Source organism: Poromitra crassiceps (assembly GCF_964638095.1).
Source record: "Poromitra crassiceps genome assembly, chromosome: 4".
In the NCBI taxonomy this organism is placed as follows: domain Eukaryota; kingdom Metazoa; phylum Chordata; class Actinopteri; order Beryciformes; family Melamphaidae; genus Poromitra; species Poromitra crassiceps.
In genome coordinates, this window is record NC_139626.1 from 37,430,478 (window position 1) to 37,447,977 (window position 17,500).

At 50.5% G+C, this 17,500-nt stretch overlaps 1 protein-coding gene across 2 annotated transcripts in view; it reads right to left on the minus strand.

The window, feature by feature from the left end:
- The window catches only part of mxd4 (MAX dimerization protein 4), a 36,509-nt gene that overhangs the window by 14,154 nt on the left and 4,855 nt on the right, over window positions 1-17,500 (minus strand). For both annotated transcript variants that reach the window (XM_083635628.1, XM_083635627.1), the window contains exon 3: window positions 16,847-16,876. In XM_083635628.1, coding sequence (XP_083491754.1) covers window positions 16,847-16,876 — 30 coding nt within the window. The remainder of the gene's footprint in view (window positions 1-16,846; window positions 16,877-17,500) is intronic.

The window sequence follows — 17,500 nt, forward strand, 5'->3', positions numbered from 1 at the left end:
TCCTGATCCACATGGTTCTGAATCACTCACAACATTTTCCAATTTGTCTGGGTTGAAAATAGAGCAGTCTTTAATATTCTTGTCATGAATGGTGTCACAGTGTGAGAATATTGGTGTGGTGCCAGTGCCACACAGGCGTTCGTATTCCAGAACAAGGCTAAAAGAGATTCCTATTGTTGTACTCGGTCGTGGGTGTCAAACCAATTTCAGACACATATATAGTGTCAAGCGGAGATTTCATTGTCAAATGCAGGCAATTATGGTGGGATATAATATTTGAAAAGAAAAAGAAGAAGATCCCATTCTGAAACTGTTACATTTCAGTGTTGTTTGTCTCATATTAGCAACAGCACTTTTGCATTATGCCCAAATCAATTTTAGAACATCATCATCATTCAGTTGTAAAATTGTACGCTTTTGTGACTCAACTCTATCTATGATATAAACATTTGATTTGGGCTATAACTGCTCTACATTTGAGGATTAAATAAGTAAATCAAGGCAGTGAAATTGCTCTGTGATTTGCAGTGGAGTCATGTCCAGAAGGACACGACCACCTGACCATTCTCACGTGCAAAATACCACGGGATGGTTTGTGTCTGATCTCTGCCCCACCCTGCTCTCTGTTAGGGGCCCCCGTGCCAAAACAAAGTCATGACTTGAGGAAAGGCAACTTTTTCCTCGAGAGAAAAAAAAAAAAACCCGGCATCTTGCTCAAACTGGAACAAGATCTTCAAACTGCTGACTTGTGCTCCAAGGTTACTGGGTATAGACTGCACTGTTCCCACCGATCTGCTCACACGTTGGGCCTTGGAAGGAGAACAAGCCATGTTGTTTTGCTGCGAGAGAAGAAACGAGGGATTTCCTACCCCTCGCGCGTGATTGATGCATAATGGAGCGTATTTATGTATGCGGCACCAGTGGAGGAAAGGGGTGAAAGAGCACAGCCAGCTTGACAGGGTCTTCAGCAGACTGCTTCACACACACTGTCCATAGTGACAGCCAGGACCCAGCTTGACAGGGTCTTCAGCAGGCTGCTTCACACACACTGTCCATAGTGACAGCCAGGACCCAGTGCGGCAGAGACACAAAGCGCGGCCGGGCCTGAGAAGGGGAACCAGTGCAAACACACGGGCCCTTCAGCCTTCACTCAGTGCTGTTTAATGAGCTCGCTGCAGCGCGCTGCATTCCTCTGGCCGTGCACGCACAGCACCGAGTGGCCCGCCTGGCGCAGAGCCAAGCCCGCTCCACTAGGGGTCAGAGGTCGTCCCAAACACCGCTGCAGTGTTTCTCCTCACTCCCACAGCTAATGTGGTTAGTCACCTTTGGGTAGAGTGAGAAAAAACATGCCATGACTTCAGCCCACAAGACATAGGCAGTGGAAAACAGACAAAAGCATGGCGCCTAGTCTATACAAACAGCTTTAGGCAGGGATTCTGCCACTTCAAGATAATGTCACGCACATCCAGGACTCTTTGCCAACTGAAAATGATGACGACCGGCACGTCATCCAAAGAATATTTGAAGGATTTAATTACAAAATGCTATTAATGGTCATTGTTCATTGATGATGATTCAATGTCAATCAATCAATCAATCTATCTATCTATCTATCTATCTATCTATCTATCTATCTATCTATCTATCTAATCTATCTATCAATCTATCTATCTATCTATCTATCTATCTATCTATCTATCTAATCTATCTATCTAATCTATCTATCTATCTATCTAATCTATCTTATCTATCTATCTATCTAATCTATCTATCTAATCTATCTATCTATCTATCTAATCTATCTTATCTATCTATCTAATCTATCTATCTATCTACCGGTATCTATCTATAAAAGAGAGCATGTGGGCAATGTTTCTCTGTTTAAATTTTTGTCCCACTGATGATGTCATCAGGGATGTCATAAAGTCCCGGCATTGTGACATCACTGATGATGTCATCAGTGTTATAGGCATTGTGACATCATCAGTGATGTCATAAGAGCAATTGTGATGTCATCAGTGATGCGAAGTTGTGATGTCATAAGAGCAGTGAGCCTGCAGGGCGGGCGAGGGAGCAAGTGAGCCCGCACAGCGGTCGAGCTGCAGGGCGGGCGAGCCTAGGAATTGAGCGCACATAGTGCCGAGATGCCTAGTTCCTTCAAAAGTACCATATTGTTTGTGTGTATTGTAGGACCTTAAGAAAGAAAGAAAAAAAAGCAGCGTTTGGCTCAGGTCTGTTTACAGCCTCACTCCGTTACATGAAGTGAAAGTGGGGGGCTGCATTGCGTGTGTGTTTTGGGGGGGCTGCGTTGCGTGTGTGTGTGTGTGTGTGTGTGTGTGTGTGTGTGTGTGTGTGTGTGTGTGTGTTTTTTTTTGGGGGGGGGGCTGCGTTGCGTGTGTGTATTTTTTTTGGGGGGGGGCTGCGTTGCGTGTGTGTTTCTTTTTGGGGGGGGGGGGCTGCATTGCGTGTGTGTATCACTGTAGTGAGGCGATGGAATTTGGGGTTGCCAGTGGAGTGGGCTCCACATCTGGCTGGCAGGTTCCTGGAGAATACAAGGCAGATGGAGGAGAGCTTGAAGTGGGACAAGAGGGAGGGGGGGACCCTGCCCCGGGGCCAGCAGACAAACACACACACACCCTCATCAGTCTCCCTGTCACCCTGTCGCCCTGCCCTGCACATGTTTACATTTAAGAAGCGAGGGGGGGATATCTGATGCGCCGTTTTGTCAAAACAGGAGAACCCACTCATGTGAAACTGGAAGTGCGGTATGATGATGATGACACGCTGCCCACGCCACCGCGACCAGAGAGAGAGACGGTAGAGAGAGAGACTGTAGACCAGAGAGAGAGACGGTAGAGAGACCAGAGAGAGAGACGGTAGAGAGACCAGAGAGAGAGACGGTAGAGAGACCAGAGAGAGAGACAGTAGAGAGAGAGACTGTAGACCAGAGAGAGAGACGGTAGAGAGAGAGACTGTAGACCAGAGAGAGAGACGGTAGAGAGAGAGACTGTAGACCAGAGAGAGAGACGGTAGAGAGACCAGAGAGAGAGACGGTAGAGAGACCAGAGAGAGAGACAGTAGAGAGAGAGACTGTAGACCAGAGAGAGAGACGGTAGAGAGAGAGACTGTAGACCAGAGAGAGAGACGGTAGAGAGAGAGACTGTAGACCAGAGAGAGAGACGGTAGAGAGACCAGAGAGAGAGACGGTAGAGAGACCAGAGAGAGAGACGGTAGAGAGACCAGAGAGAGAGACGGTAGAGAGACCAGAGAGAGAGACGGTAGAGAGAGAGACTGTAGACCAGAGAGAGAGACGGTAGAGAGACCAGAGAGAGAGACGGTAGAGAGAGAGACTGTAGACCAGAGAGAGAGACGGTAGAGAGACCAGAGAGAGAGACTGAAGACCAGAGAGAGAGACGGTAGAGAGAGAGACGGTAGAGAGACCAGAGAGAGAGACAGTAGAGAGACCAGAGAGAGAGACGGTAGAGAGAGAGACTGTAGACCAGAGAGAGAGACTGAAGACCAGAGAGAGAGACTGAAGACCAGAGAGAGAGACGGTAGAGAGACCAGAGAGAGAGACGGTAGAGAGAGAGACTGTAGACCAGAGAGAGAGATGGTAGAGAGAGAGACTGTAGACCAGAGAGAGAGACGGTAGAGAGACCAGAGAGAGAGACGGTAGAGAGAGAGACTGTAGACCAGAGAGAGAGACGGTAGAGGGACCAGAGAGAGAGACTGAAGACCAGAGAGAGACGGTAGAGAGACCAGAGAGAGAGACTGAAGACCAGAGAGAGAGACGGTAGAGAGACCAGAGAGAGAGACGTTAGAGAGAGAGACTGTAGACCAGAGAGAGAGACGGTAGAGAGAGAGACTGTAGACCAGAGAGAGAGACGGTAGAGAGACCAGAGAGAGAGACGGTAGAGAGAGAGACTGTAGACCAGAGAGAGAGACGGTAGAGGGACCAGAGAGAGAGACTGAAGACCAGAGAGAGACGGTAGAGAGACCAGAGAGAGAGACTGAAGACCAGAGAGAGAGACGGTAGAGAGACCAGAGAGAGAGACAGTAGAGAGAGAGACTGTAGACCAGAGAGAGAGACGGTAGAGAGAGAGACTGTAGACCAGAGAGAGAGACGGTAGAGAGAGAGACTGTAGACCAGAGAGAGAGACGGTAGAGGGACCAGAGAGAGAGACGGTAGGGGACGTGAGAGACTGTTATCACGCCCGTACGAAATGTCACTCGTCTGGGACGAGCTGTATTTGTTTTTGTGTCATGGAGGATGCCACGCCCCGCTGGCCGCGTGTTGTGTGTGCAGTGACAACTGTGAGAGTCGAGACAGACGGATACGAAGTCGCCCATAAACACATTCTCCTGGCGGCAGGGAAGAAGGAGCTGGGTGTCACATGACTCTGCTCTCACACGCAAGCTGCAAACAGAAACTTGGACCAGTACACCACAACAACATTGTAGACGGGGGGAGGGAGGGGCGTGGCCACCACACTGCTTGTACAGTAGGATTATAGGCTGCTAAAGCAAAACAAAGAGCTGCATACTTTCAGCGGTGATTAAACAACAGGAAACGAGCCAACCCAAGTGGATTGTGTTGTTCACTCCTTAGTGAGTAGTAGTAGAGTAGTATTCCTTAGTGAGTAGTAGTAGAGTAGTATTTCCACATAGCAAACTGAAAGCTTCCATCGGGCGTGTTAAGGGGAATGCCTTGTAATTAGATTCATTTACAAAACTGACACAATCCCCCGAGCAAAAAATAGCCACGGATCATTGAGACGTCCTTCCCTCCACGCAGCCAGCCTACATCTGTGTTGACGCAAAAACACACGTCCAATGCAATTTAAAGAGGAGAATGTGTGAGCAAATCGAGAGGGAATAGGCAAAGGAAGGGTTTTCCTGGTGTAGCTGGGTCTCTCTGTATTATGTGTCCTGACCGTTACTGGTGTAGCTGGGCCTCTCTGTATTATGTGTCCTGACCATTACTGGTGTAGCTGGGCCTCTCTGTATTATGTGTCCTGACCGTTACTGGTGTAGCTGGGCCTCTCTGTATTATGTGTCCTGACCATTACTGGTGTAGCTGGGCCTCTCTGTATTATGTGTCCTGACCGTTACTGGTGTAGCTGGGTCTCTCTGTATTATGTGTCCTGACCGTTACTGTGTGTATGTCTTCCTGGTGTAGCTGGGCCTCTCTGTATTATGTGTCCTGACCGTTACTGGTGTAGCTGGGCCTCTCTGTATTATGTGTCCTGACCGTTACTGCGTGTATGTCTTCCTGGTGTAGCTGGGCCTCTCTGTATTATGTGTCCTGACCGTTACTGCGTGTATGTCTTCCTGGTGTAGCTGGGCCTCTCTGTATTATGTGTCCTGACCGTTACTGTGTGTATGTCTTCCTGGTGTAGCTGTGCCTCTCTGTATTATGTGTCCTGACCGTTACTGTGTGTATGTCTTCCTGGTGTAGCTGTGCCTCTCTGTATTATGTGTCCTGACCGTTACTGTGTGTATGTCTTCCTGGTGTAGCTGGGTCTCTCTGTATTATGTGTCCTGACCGTTACTGTGTGTATGTCTTCCTGGTGGAGCTGGGCCTCTCTGTATTATGTGTCCTGACCGTTACTGTGTGTATGTCTTGCTGGTGTAGCTGGGCCTCTCTGTATTATGTGTCCTGACCGTTACTGGTGTAGCTGGGCCTCTCTGTATTATGTGTCCTGACCGTTACTGTGTGTATGTCTTGCTGGTGTAGCTGGGCCTCTCTGTATTATGTGTCCTGACCGTTACTGGTGTAGCTGTGCCTCTCTGTATTATGTGTCCTGACCGTTACTGTGTGTATGTCTTCCTGGTGTAGCTGTGCCTCTCTGTATTATGTGTCCTGACCGTTACTGGTGTAGCTGGGCCTCTCTGTATTATGTGTCCTGACCATTACTGGTGTAGCTGGGCCTCTCTGTATTATGTGTCCTGACCATTACTGGTGTAGCTGGGCCTCTCTGTATTATGTGTCCTGACCATTACTGGTGTAGCTGGGCCTCTCTGTATTATGTGTCCTGACCATTACTGGTGTAGCTGTGCCTCTCTGTATTATGTGTCCTGACCGTTACTGGTGTAGCTGGGCCTCTCTGTATTATGTGTCCTGACCGTTACTGGTGTAGCTGTGCCTCTCTGTATTATGTGTCCTGACCGTTACTGTGTGTATGTCTTCCTGGTGTAGCTGGGCCTCTCTGTATTATGTGTCCTGACCGTTACTGCGTGTATGTCTTTGGTAAATAAGGAGTCAATTGAAATGTACATCTGCAAATGTTGGACAGACTCGCAGTGACAAGTTCGGCAAGCTCAATAAACACATTCCCCTGACATGGGGACATGGTGAGCTGTTTGCCAACTGGCAGGAGGACACTCGAGGTCCCACTAGCCAGGAAAAAGGGGTACAAGAAATCATTTGTGCCCTCTGCTGTGACCATTCTAAACTGGGACATCATAAAACACCCCCGCCCCCATCAACCCCCCCCCCCCCCCCCCCCCAGCCCATGAGCACTGCTGCTTCTCGTCACTGTCGGTTGCGTTTTATACAGTGTACAGTCTGATTTATAGGGCTGGGTATCATACCAATAGACCCTTCTCACGGGGGCCATTTTGTGTCGAAAAGGCAGAATAAACCCAGGTGCAAATTCCAATCATGGAAGTTGGAATCCCTCATTAGTCTTTTGCTTGCACCAGTGTTTACCCTGCCTTTTTGACACAAAATGGCCCCTGTGAGAAGGGTCTATTGGTACGGAAACTTCTCCAGTCAAACGTCTGCATTCAATCCTTTTTGTACACAGATCGAGAAGGGGGAAAAAGACTGTTGTATGGTTTTGCTCGCAGTTAGCCAATCACCGCAAGACTTTTAATTGAATGCGACGTGTGATTGGCCCATGCTACAACCATACAGTCTGTGATGTTGAAGTCGAGCGCGGTGTATGGGACGGAGTTGACAGCTCAGCGTAGGTACTGTATCGAATTGAAAGGTATTGAAGTAGGTACACTCGGTATCTCTTTACGGGTACACTAAGGTACTGGTATTTTTTTAATGATACCCAGCATGTTTTAGACTGTGCATTGGCTGTTTTTATTGTGTTGCCAGATTGCCTAAGACTTAATGTCCTTTTCTAGGCTAAATTTAATGGACAATAAAGTTTTCCTTATCTTAAAATAGGTCAGCTCTGGTTTCATATTCGATCCTTGATTAACACGAGGCATGGCATGGGAGAAGCTTCCACCATGCTGGCACTAAAGGTATTCTCCTATTTTTATGGCCTGGCCTGAATTCTTTTTTTTTTTTTTTTTTTTTTGCTGCCTGCAGTCAGGCCACTCACTGAACAGCAGGCCAGGTGCCGCCTACTGGTTTACTAGTGGTTTTATTACTTTATTCAGGGTTAAAGTGGGTGCATCTCATTGTAAAATTGGACTCGGCCCAAATTGGGCTTCAAACGGCCCAAATCTGGCTTCAAACGACCCAAATTGGGCTTCAAACGGCCCAAATCTGGCTTCAAATGGCCCAAATTGGGCTTCAAACGGCCCAAATTGGGTTCAAACGGCCCAAATTTTTTGTCGGCCCGTATCGGCCTGGCCTGCTTAGTATCTAATGCCCGGCCTGAATTATGATCCCAGTCCGCCCCTGCATGGGGGAGTGGGTCCCCAACTGGACATCATGGCAACTCATTACTGTATGTTTTTTTTTTTTAGTTTTGGCCCAAAATTTCTCTTTAGGGTCCCAAGATGAAAAAGTTTGGGAACCCCTGCAATATACAATAACTAAACTAGAATAAAGGAGAAAAGAAAGCTACGGTACTCTTACTGAGTCTGATATACTGTATCGATGCACAATAACAGCCATCAAATATTCACTTCTGATTGCTTGCTTGACAAAAATGCAAGCAGCAGCGAATGGCGATGTGGCATTCTAGTAATAAACTGGCTTCTGCTTTTGTGACCCCCCCCCCCCCCCCTACCCACACGCTTCCCCCCTAAACCACCCCTCTTACTTAACTCCACATTCCAGCGTGTGTGTGTGTGTGTGTGTGTGTGTGTGTGTGTGTGTGTGTGCTCCGCTGACCTGGTTTTCAGGCTGCTTGCTCGCACAGAGCAGCCACGTCCTACACAGCCTCCCGCCTGGCCCTCCCTCCTGCCCGCCTGGACCTCCCTCTCGCCCGCCCGCCTGGCCCTCCCTCTCGCCCGCCTGGCCCTCCCTCCCGCCCGCCTGGCCCTCCCTCTCGCCCGCCCGGCCCTCCCTCTCGCCTGCCCGCTTGGCCCTCCCTCTCGCCTGCCTGGCCCTCCCTCTCGCCCGCCTGGCCCTCCCTCTCGCCCGCCTGGCCCTCCCTCTCGCCCCTGCCCGCCTGGCCCTCCCTCTCGCCCGCCTGGCCCTCCCTCTCACCCGCCTGGCCCTCCCTCCTGCCCCCCTGGCCCTCCCTCTCGCCCGCCCGCCTGGCCCTCCCTCCCGCCCGCTTGGCCCGCCCGCCCGCCTGGCCCTCCCTCTCACCCGCCTGGCCCTCCCTCCCGCCTGCCTGGCCCTCCCTCTCGCCCGCCCGCCTGGCCCTCCCTCCCGCCCGCCTGGCCCTCCCTCTCACCCGCCTGGCCCTCCCTCTCGCCCGCCCGCCTGGCCCTACCTCCCGCCCGCCTGGCCCTCCCTCCCGCCCGCTTGGCCCACCCACCCGCCTGGCCCTCCCTCTCACCCGCCTGGCCCTCCCTCCCGCCCGCCTGGTCCTCCCTCTCGCCCGCCCGCCTGGCCCTCCCTCCCGCCCACCTGGCCCTCCCTCTCGCCCGCCCGCCTGGCCCTCCCTCCCGCCCGCCTGGCCCTCCCCCTTGCCTGCCCGCCTGGCCCTCCCTCTCACCCGCCTGGCCCTCTCCCCCGCCCGCCTGGCCCTCCCTCTCGCCCCGCCTGGCCCTCCCTCCAGCACTGCGGAGTAATTCATCCACCTCCTCCCCAGGCCCCGGCCACAGTCACTGTCCCGTCCCGTCAACCTAGTCTTTTTCTTGGCCCTTGCACACCTCCGAAGGTATCGGCACATTGTTACGTTGTGTTCAAATGTGCCCTAAAATGGCCTTTTCAGGGCATCAGCAGCGGCCAATCAGAACATGATTTACTGACACAGACCAATCAGAACATGATTTATTGACACAGACCAATCAGAACATGATTTACTGACACAGACCAATCAGAACATGATTTACTGACACAGACAAGTGGGGCGCAGCAGCGGGCACCTCAGACGGAGAAGGGAACGCTCTCACTGAGATGTAGGCCTGCGCTCTGCAGAGTCACACACACTCAACCCTCTCCACATACATGAGCTTACACACACCCAAAGACACGACTTTTTGTTAGTTTTGTTAGTTTGTTTGGATCTCCCCCCGTTTCTCTCCCCAATCATACAATTCTCCCAGTTGTAGTCGTTGCTCCACCCCCTCTGCCGATCCGCGGAGAGTTGTAGACTAGCACATGCTTCCTCCGATACAGGTGCAGTGCAGTTGCCAGCCGCTTCTTTTCACCTGACACCGAGGAGTTTCACCAGCACGAAGTAGCGGGTGGGAGGATCACACTATTCCCCCCAGTTCCCCTCCTCCCGGAACAGGCACACCGACCGACCAGAGGAGGCACTAGTGCAGTGACCAGCACACATACCCTTAATCCGGCTTCCCACCCGCAGGCGCAGACACGGCCAATCGTGCCTGTGTGGAGTGGACGCCCGACCAACCCGGAGGCAGCACGGGGGCTCGAACCTGCGACCCTCGTGTTGGTAGGCAGGGAATGTACCGCTGCACGACCCCGGACGCCCAAAACATCTCCACATACATGAGTGTACCAAAGCCACTACGATGTATTCAGTGCACACACCATGTGTAGCCATGACGACCAGACGCAAACACAGCTTTCAATAGATACCATATGAGCGGCCAGTCTGGGACCACGGCCAGGCTTGACCTGTCTGAGCCAAGCAGCTCTCAACACCCACTGACCTCGAGCAGAGACATTCCACAAGTGACCCCTCTCTGTGAGCCTTCCTACAGTGCAGCTGTAGCCTGTTTCATACTCTGTCCCCCGTCCACCTTCTGCTTTTCAGCCATGCAGTTTCGCTCCACATTGTCCGTAGGGCGGCGATATCTGCCGACTTCAGTAACTGTTTGTATTACTGTATCACTTCTAACTGTGAGTGCACACATCCAGCTCTTTCGTGCGTGTGTGTGTGTGTGTGTGTGTGTGTGTGTGTGTGTGTGCGTGTGCGTGCGTGCGTGTGTGTGTGTGTGTGTGTAATTTTACATTTAAAACAAATGACTACACGGCCTAAACGTGTCTGAATGACTCAGTGACATGGGGCCACATGACAATACATCATTAGTCTGAAATGTACGCCGCCCATATGAAACAATCTATGAGTCATAAGTCACCGCAGACAGGTGGAATATCACAGAGAGTCTCGTGAACAAGGTGAATACAGAAGCCGTGTGCACTGCAGGCACGGCAGCATGTGAACGCCACAACACACCAGATCACCAGAGTTGGAAGAAAGATAGGGAAATGTGTCACACCTGGCCTACACAGCTGGAAGTAAGAGGTGTATAAATGTCATAAAGCTCCCGCCGTACAGTTCATCACTCCACGTATATACAGTATACCACCATGAAGAACTTTGTGGTTTTTAAAAGTAGGATGAAGAAAATGTTTAACCTGAGCTGCGCCTATAAGGGTTGTGCAGCTTACAAGCAGAAGATAAAACCGGCCTCGTTGTGTTCTCTTTCATAGAACATTGTCCGTCTCCCTCTGAAGCAAACAGAACGTTTTGGGCCGAGCCAGGAATTTGCAGTCACAAAAGAAGCCCCATACCTCAACAGAGGAGAGAGAGGGGGGGGTTCAAAAAGTAGTTTTGGCAGAACAGTCAGCACGGAGTGAAAAAGGCCCTTCTGTGCAGGGGGGGGGGGGGGGGGGGGGGGGGGGCTCTGCTCTCCTCCTCCTCCTCCTCCTCTCCACTTCCTCAGGTTTCTGCTGACTCAGATACTTTGAGAGCCAAAATCAGGAGAGAGAAAAAAGATAAGAGAGAAAAAAACCAGATGTGGCCTCTGGAGAGAGAGAGAGAGACAAAGACGAGGAGGCGGGGAGGTGAAGTAACACGGGCTGCGGACAGCCCCTCCACGCACGCCCCCCCCACCCCTCGCTCCCCCCATCCCAATGCCATAACTCATAGAGCTCGGCCTCCACACACACAGAGGAGAGGAGAGAGAGAGGGGGGGGTCATTCATCACAGTAGGGAGTACAGGACACCCCCCCCCCCCCCCCCCCGGGATAATACATTTAATTAGAGAGCGGATTAGACCGTGACAAAGCCAAGGACTTGCTCCCATGTCCATGAAGTGCATGTGCATTTAAATTGGATATATAAACCATAGTTTTCAATAATCACAAACTAACACCTTCCCCAAGTTTTAATGTAGCCTACACTTGCATGCCCCCCCCCCCCCCCACACACACACACACACACACACACATCTCTATGCGATATTTGCAGGGATCTTTTGTTCTTTTCAATTCTGTCAAAACAATACTTTCACTTCTGGCTGGCAGAATGTTCTGACTGGTCAATCTAACAACTACAGCACGTCGCAGAGCTTTATATGCTCACTATCACAACAAACTACGGGAGAAGAATGAAGAAGAACATTTCTCGGAAGCGATTTCATTTTCATAATGATCCGTGATCTGAGAAATGAACCCGACCGAGAGCACCTGGCTGCCATGGGTGGCGCCTGCGGCTATAGGGAGATAAAAATAGAGTTGTAAAATCCTTTCTCAATTGTGGAAAGCAAACAGATACTCGGCCCATAGGAGTCTGGGTTCACATTTCCCGTAAACAGCTGTGACGACGAGGAAAGAAGAAAAAAAACACACACAATTGTAGTTCCGTGTGTCGACGGCGTTGGCAGAAAAGGAAACGGGTTCGCGCGGACAAGTCGTCATCCGCGCGATCAAGAGCGGTTTGAAGTCACAGAAATGGGAAGGAAGCGATGCCAGTGAAGACCAACCACGCAGCAGCGTGTGGTTTCAGAGAAATGGCGTGCTGAGTTTGTGCTGCAGCAAATAGCAGAGTCACTGTCGAGACGGTCTGCACAGCACTGTCATGGCGGCACGCGGTCTCCAGCGGATAAACGCCGGGTTGTTTCAGGGCAGACGACCCCGCGGTCACACTGCTGTCACCCATGCAGATGCCTCATCCTGATAACAGGAAACCAAGATGGCCGCTCCTGTATTAGGCCTGTCAGGATGTCTACTGTTTTCTGGTCGATATATTGTCCCAGGAATAATTGCGATAAACAATCGTGTCATTTTAAGACCTTTTTTGTTTTGTTTTGCCACTGATATAATGATAAAATACAGTAATAACATAGTAATGCAAATACACTCTTCTAGACCCCAGTAGACTTCTAGAATGTTTCTGCAGTTCACTGTGAATCATCACTGTAAAACAGCATTTTCTTGCTCATTCTATATCTAACAAAAGAGAGAAGAAGAAGTTGTGTCGAGCAACACAACATCTTCACCTCGCGCGACCAGAAATCATGACAGCAAAACATGTCTCAGCATAGTTTTTTCAATACGTAAAAAAACAGACACAACAAACGCAACGGGTTAAATAAACAAGTGGGTAAAATGGATCATTGTGACAGGCCTGCCACTGTGAGAGACAGCCAACACAGCTGTCCCTTTGAGAGACACCCAGCAGCACGAGCACAATGGAGGAACAGGGAAAGACTTGACAGACGCGGGCACAAATATTTTGAGTGCTTGAGACGGCTTTGCTTTATCCTGCCAGCCAAGACACTTGCAGAGGATTATGCGCAAGATCAAATAGATGAACCACAACCGTGCGTTGTTGTTTCTAAGCATTCACCATCAAATGCTACATTGCATATAGGGGGTCTAAACCAGGGAAGAGAATCGAGCGGTACCTTGGCTACCTCGTGCACTTACAAGGATGGCTGTGGGCAGTCTGTGCTGCACCAGCGTGAACCAACCAAAACAACACATGACCAAACCAATGAGGGTGACTCAGGGCTATAAAAAGCAGAGTGGCGTCTGAGGGGGGCGTTGAGGGAGGTTGGAGCTTTTGGAACTGATACTGGGGGCCCTGCCCGCAGATGAGCCAGGCCTGAAGCTCTTGAGTGGATGCTATGCTCCCAACTGGGCAGACACCCATTCAACTGGTTGAACCGGGACAGCTGAGGAGGAGGACTCTTGTGTTTCCTTGCATCGCATGCAGGCGGGGATCAGCAGCAGACTAGAGATGCACCCCGGGGGGGGGATGGGGGGATGGGGGGGGGGGTCAAGAAACTGCAACGTTCCATAGCTAAAGACGGATTCGAAAAATAAAGCGCTGGCTTTCTCCTCATGGCTAGCATATCAGTAACAGGAACAAAACACACCACAGCACGACAATTAACTACCCATGCTGCAAAGGCGACTGGCCGGACATGAATTGGTATTCGTGCTAAAACCTGCAAACCATCTCAACCTCTAACATCTGTATGCTACGATAACAAACCATCTCAACCTCTAACATCTGTATGCTACCATAACAAACGTGTCATTTGTGGACACAGGTCCAGACAGGGATTGAATCAGCAGCATGCAATGTGTTGTAATGGATGGCAAAGACACAGGGCCTGTCATTATAGAGACGGGTACGGCCTCCTCTCGCCTTAGATGGGCAACAAAACAGTCATGGAAAGGAACAAGGACGAATATGATGTCGGGTCTGAAGTATCTCTTAAAACTTAGATAACAGCCCTGTTCCAAATGACAGAAATAGTGGACTATATAGTGTGTTCGCCATCTTGTAGTGTCCAAATTCTCAACTGTTAATTTGATTCACTATATAGTCCACTATAAAATACCCACAATGCACTGCAATTTCTAGTGAACAGCAGATGTACCCTACATTTTCTCCCATATACCACAATGCAATGCGGTCATGTTTACCAAAGGAGAAGAGGAGTGAGATAGTGGCTGAAACTTGTTTGATCGTTCCCCATATAGTTCACGATATATGATAAACAGTACATGGGGAATAATGAGTGAGTGAGTGAGTGAGTGAGTGAGTGAGTGAACCATTGCGAACACGGTTAATGATTCATTTTGTCAGCCAGGGTTTGTCCCCTATGGTGCACTGTCGCATGGGTAGAGATGGCAATCGAGACCCGGAACCGTTTAGAATCAGTTCCAGATTGTCCAATTCCTCAGAATGGTATGCCTAGTACGATATTATTGATTCCTTTTATCAATGCCGACAATCTGACAGTTATGCATGCGATGATGTGCATTGCAAAAACTCATGCGTCATCAGGTCAAACTCTGCGGCCGAGCTGCTGGAAACATGCAAGGAGTCAAGCTGCTGGAAACATACAAGGAGTCAAGCTGCTGGAAACATGCAAGGAGTCAAGCTGCTGGAAACATGCAAGGAGTCAAGCTGCTGGAAACATGCAAGGAGTCAAGCTGCTGGAAACATGCAAGGAGTCAAGCTGCTGGAAACATACAAGGAGTCAAGCTGCTGGAAACATACAAGGAGTCAAGCTGCTGGAAACATGCAAGGAGTCAAGCTGCTGGAAACATGCAAGGAGTCAAGCTGCTGGAAACATACAAGGAGTCAAGCTGCTGGAAACATGCAAGGAGTCAAGCTGCTGGAAACATGCAAGGAGTCAAGCTGCTGGAAACATGCAAGGAGTCAAGCTGCTGGAAACATGCAAGGAGTCAAGCTGCTGGAAACACGCAAGGAGTCAAGCTGCTGGAAACATGCAAGCAGTCAAGCTGCTGGAAACATACAAGGAGTCAAGCTGCTGGAAACATGCAAGGAGTCAAGCTGCTGGAAACATGCAAGGAGGTCCAAATGTTGTTAGGCAGACATTCATCACTGTATTCAGACTCAAGAGATCATGAAACAGCTACGTTGACTGAAAACCTGTGTAGGCTACTTTCCCCCCCACAGAAAATTGATTAGGAAACGATAAGGGAATCGATAAAGAATGGCACCGATAAGCTGAATGGATAATGGCATAGCTATCAATCAAATCTGATCAATTCCCATCCCTAGGTATGGGAAATGCATGATGTTGCAGAATATTCAAACTACCCTGCATGTGACCCGCACCGTGGAACAGCAGCGGCTGTATTTTAATCTGAATTGATTTATTTCTGCTCGTACAGCTGCAGAAATAAATAAGTGGACCAGAAGGAGAAGTATCAGCTTTTTTTTTTATTTCATTTTTTTTCCCATCAAATATCACAATACTGTAAATTACGCGGTCAAAAATAACCCCTCTGTGGTCATGCTGATGGGAAGTGAGCAAGGTGAACTGGAACTTTGCCAACATTTCTCAGTATGACTGGACGTCACTACGCTGCTAGTGCTAACCACACCCGGCGGACATGACGTAACTCTGGTGTCTCAACGTAATCAGCGTCAGGTCAGGGAGGGACATGCCTCGACTTGTTCTTCACTGATGTCGAAAACTCCCAGGCATGTGACTGACTGACTTGACTGGCAAACCCAAAGCCCTCAACGCCAGTGACTAGTGTCACGCACACAAGCACACACACACACACACACACACACACACACACACTCACACACCCAATCCAGGCCCGACTAACGCGCTGACAGCCACATCAGCCATTTCCTACTGTAAATCCTCTTCTAAGAATCAGTGAGCGCAGTCGAGAGAGAGGGGGAGGGGGGGGGGGGGGCGACCATGAAGTGAAGAACTACCAAAAATAATTCAGAACCCATTTTTTCCCCGACTTCCACCAAGCCCACCAAGCCCCGCCTCTTAACAAACCAAGCTTTGATTGTACAAAGGCGGCGGATTCAAAGCGGGGCCCTGCAGCTTCCTGCCTGGAGAGCCCTTTGGATCTGTGTGATGTCACTCGCCTGTTTTAGCGGAGTCAAAACAGACGTCTGTGCCATGAGCGGGGGGGGGGGGGGGGGGGGGGGGTATCACATGGCCGCGCTGTCTGTGCGCAGCACGGGGCTGTTACCCCGGGAGGAGGGAGCAGCACGGGGCTGAACCCCGGGAGGAGGGAGCAGCACGGGGCTGTACCCCGGGAGGTGGGAGCAGCACGGGGCTGTTACCCCGGGAGGAGGGAGCAGCACGGGGCTGTTACCCCGGGAGGAGGGAGCAGCACGGGGCTGTACCCCGGGAGGTGGGAGCAGCACGGGGCTGTTACCCCGGGAGGAGGGAGCAGCACGGGGCTGTTACCCCGGGAGGAGGGAGCAGCACGGGGCTGTACCCCGGGAGGTGGGAGCAGCACGGGGCTGTTACCCCGGGAGGAGGGAGCAGCACGGGGCTGTACCCCGGGAGGTGGGAGCAGCACGGGGCTGTTACCCCGGGAGGAAGGAGGGAAGAAACGGTGTGTTTTTTTGTGAGCTCTGGCGAGTGGGAGTGAGGTGCATGCTGGGAGCAGCGTGGAAGCACTGGGGCCTGGGTCCTGTCTGCGGCCTTCTCAGTGAGGAGAAGTGACGCGCGAGGCCAGATTATACGCCAGATTAAAGGCGCGATTAGATCTGTCTCCAGAAGCGGAGACAGATTTAATCGACGCCAAGACACTCTTTTTTTTTTTTTTTAAATGAGCTCATTATCTGTTTCCAGACGCGAGGAATTTCATTGATCAGATCTCTCTGGCTCTGGGCCAACTCGGCTCCAGCGCTTTTTCAATCGGGGGAAACAACATATGCCGTCGCACCGCGGCCTTCACCTAGACATCAGGGCCTCGGTGTGCGAGGGCGAGACACGAGATACAAGAGACAAATAAGATGCACAGCGGCCGTCTCCTTACCTGTGTTTCTCCAGCTCGTTGTGCGACGACCTGGAAGGGCAAATAAACAGAAGACATCGATGAGTGCCGGGGCCACAAGAGCTGAGATATACTGTCAAACTGGAGAGGAAGTGGAACTGGAGAGGAATACAAAGCAAACACGAGGGTGAGAAGATGCACCGAAAATACCCCAAGGTGAACGAATGGTTAGTGAGCGTATGAATGCAGGACAGATGAAAGAGTATATAGGAAGGGAGGATATGCCAGGGAACATAGAGCTGGATGACATTTGTATGGGGGGTGGGATGTGTTGAGAGATCAAAGGAGGGTCCAATTCTTCCCCCCATATTGCCTCTCCTTCAGCTATAGGCCTTTGAATACTTGAACGGTACAGTCTCGCTCTCTAAAAACCTGCATTATTCAAATACTACACGACCGCCTCAATCGTTATTACTGCATATTCATTGGTTAATTGCTGAAAGGCGGCTTCACGGTGAAAACGACACAAATAAATAATAAATCTACGCACTTAGTAGTATTCTATAGTGCATCGCAAAATGTTCAAAGCCTGCACGTGTTTATTTGCATGCAGAAGGCTGGTTTCACCCTACTGGAGAGAGAGAGAGAGAGAGAGAGAGAGAGAGAGAGAGAGACACACACAGACTCTCTGTCTGC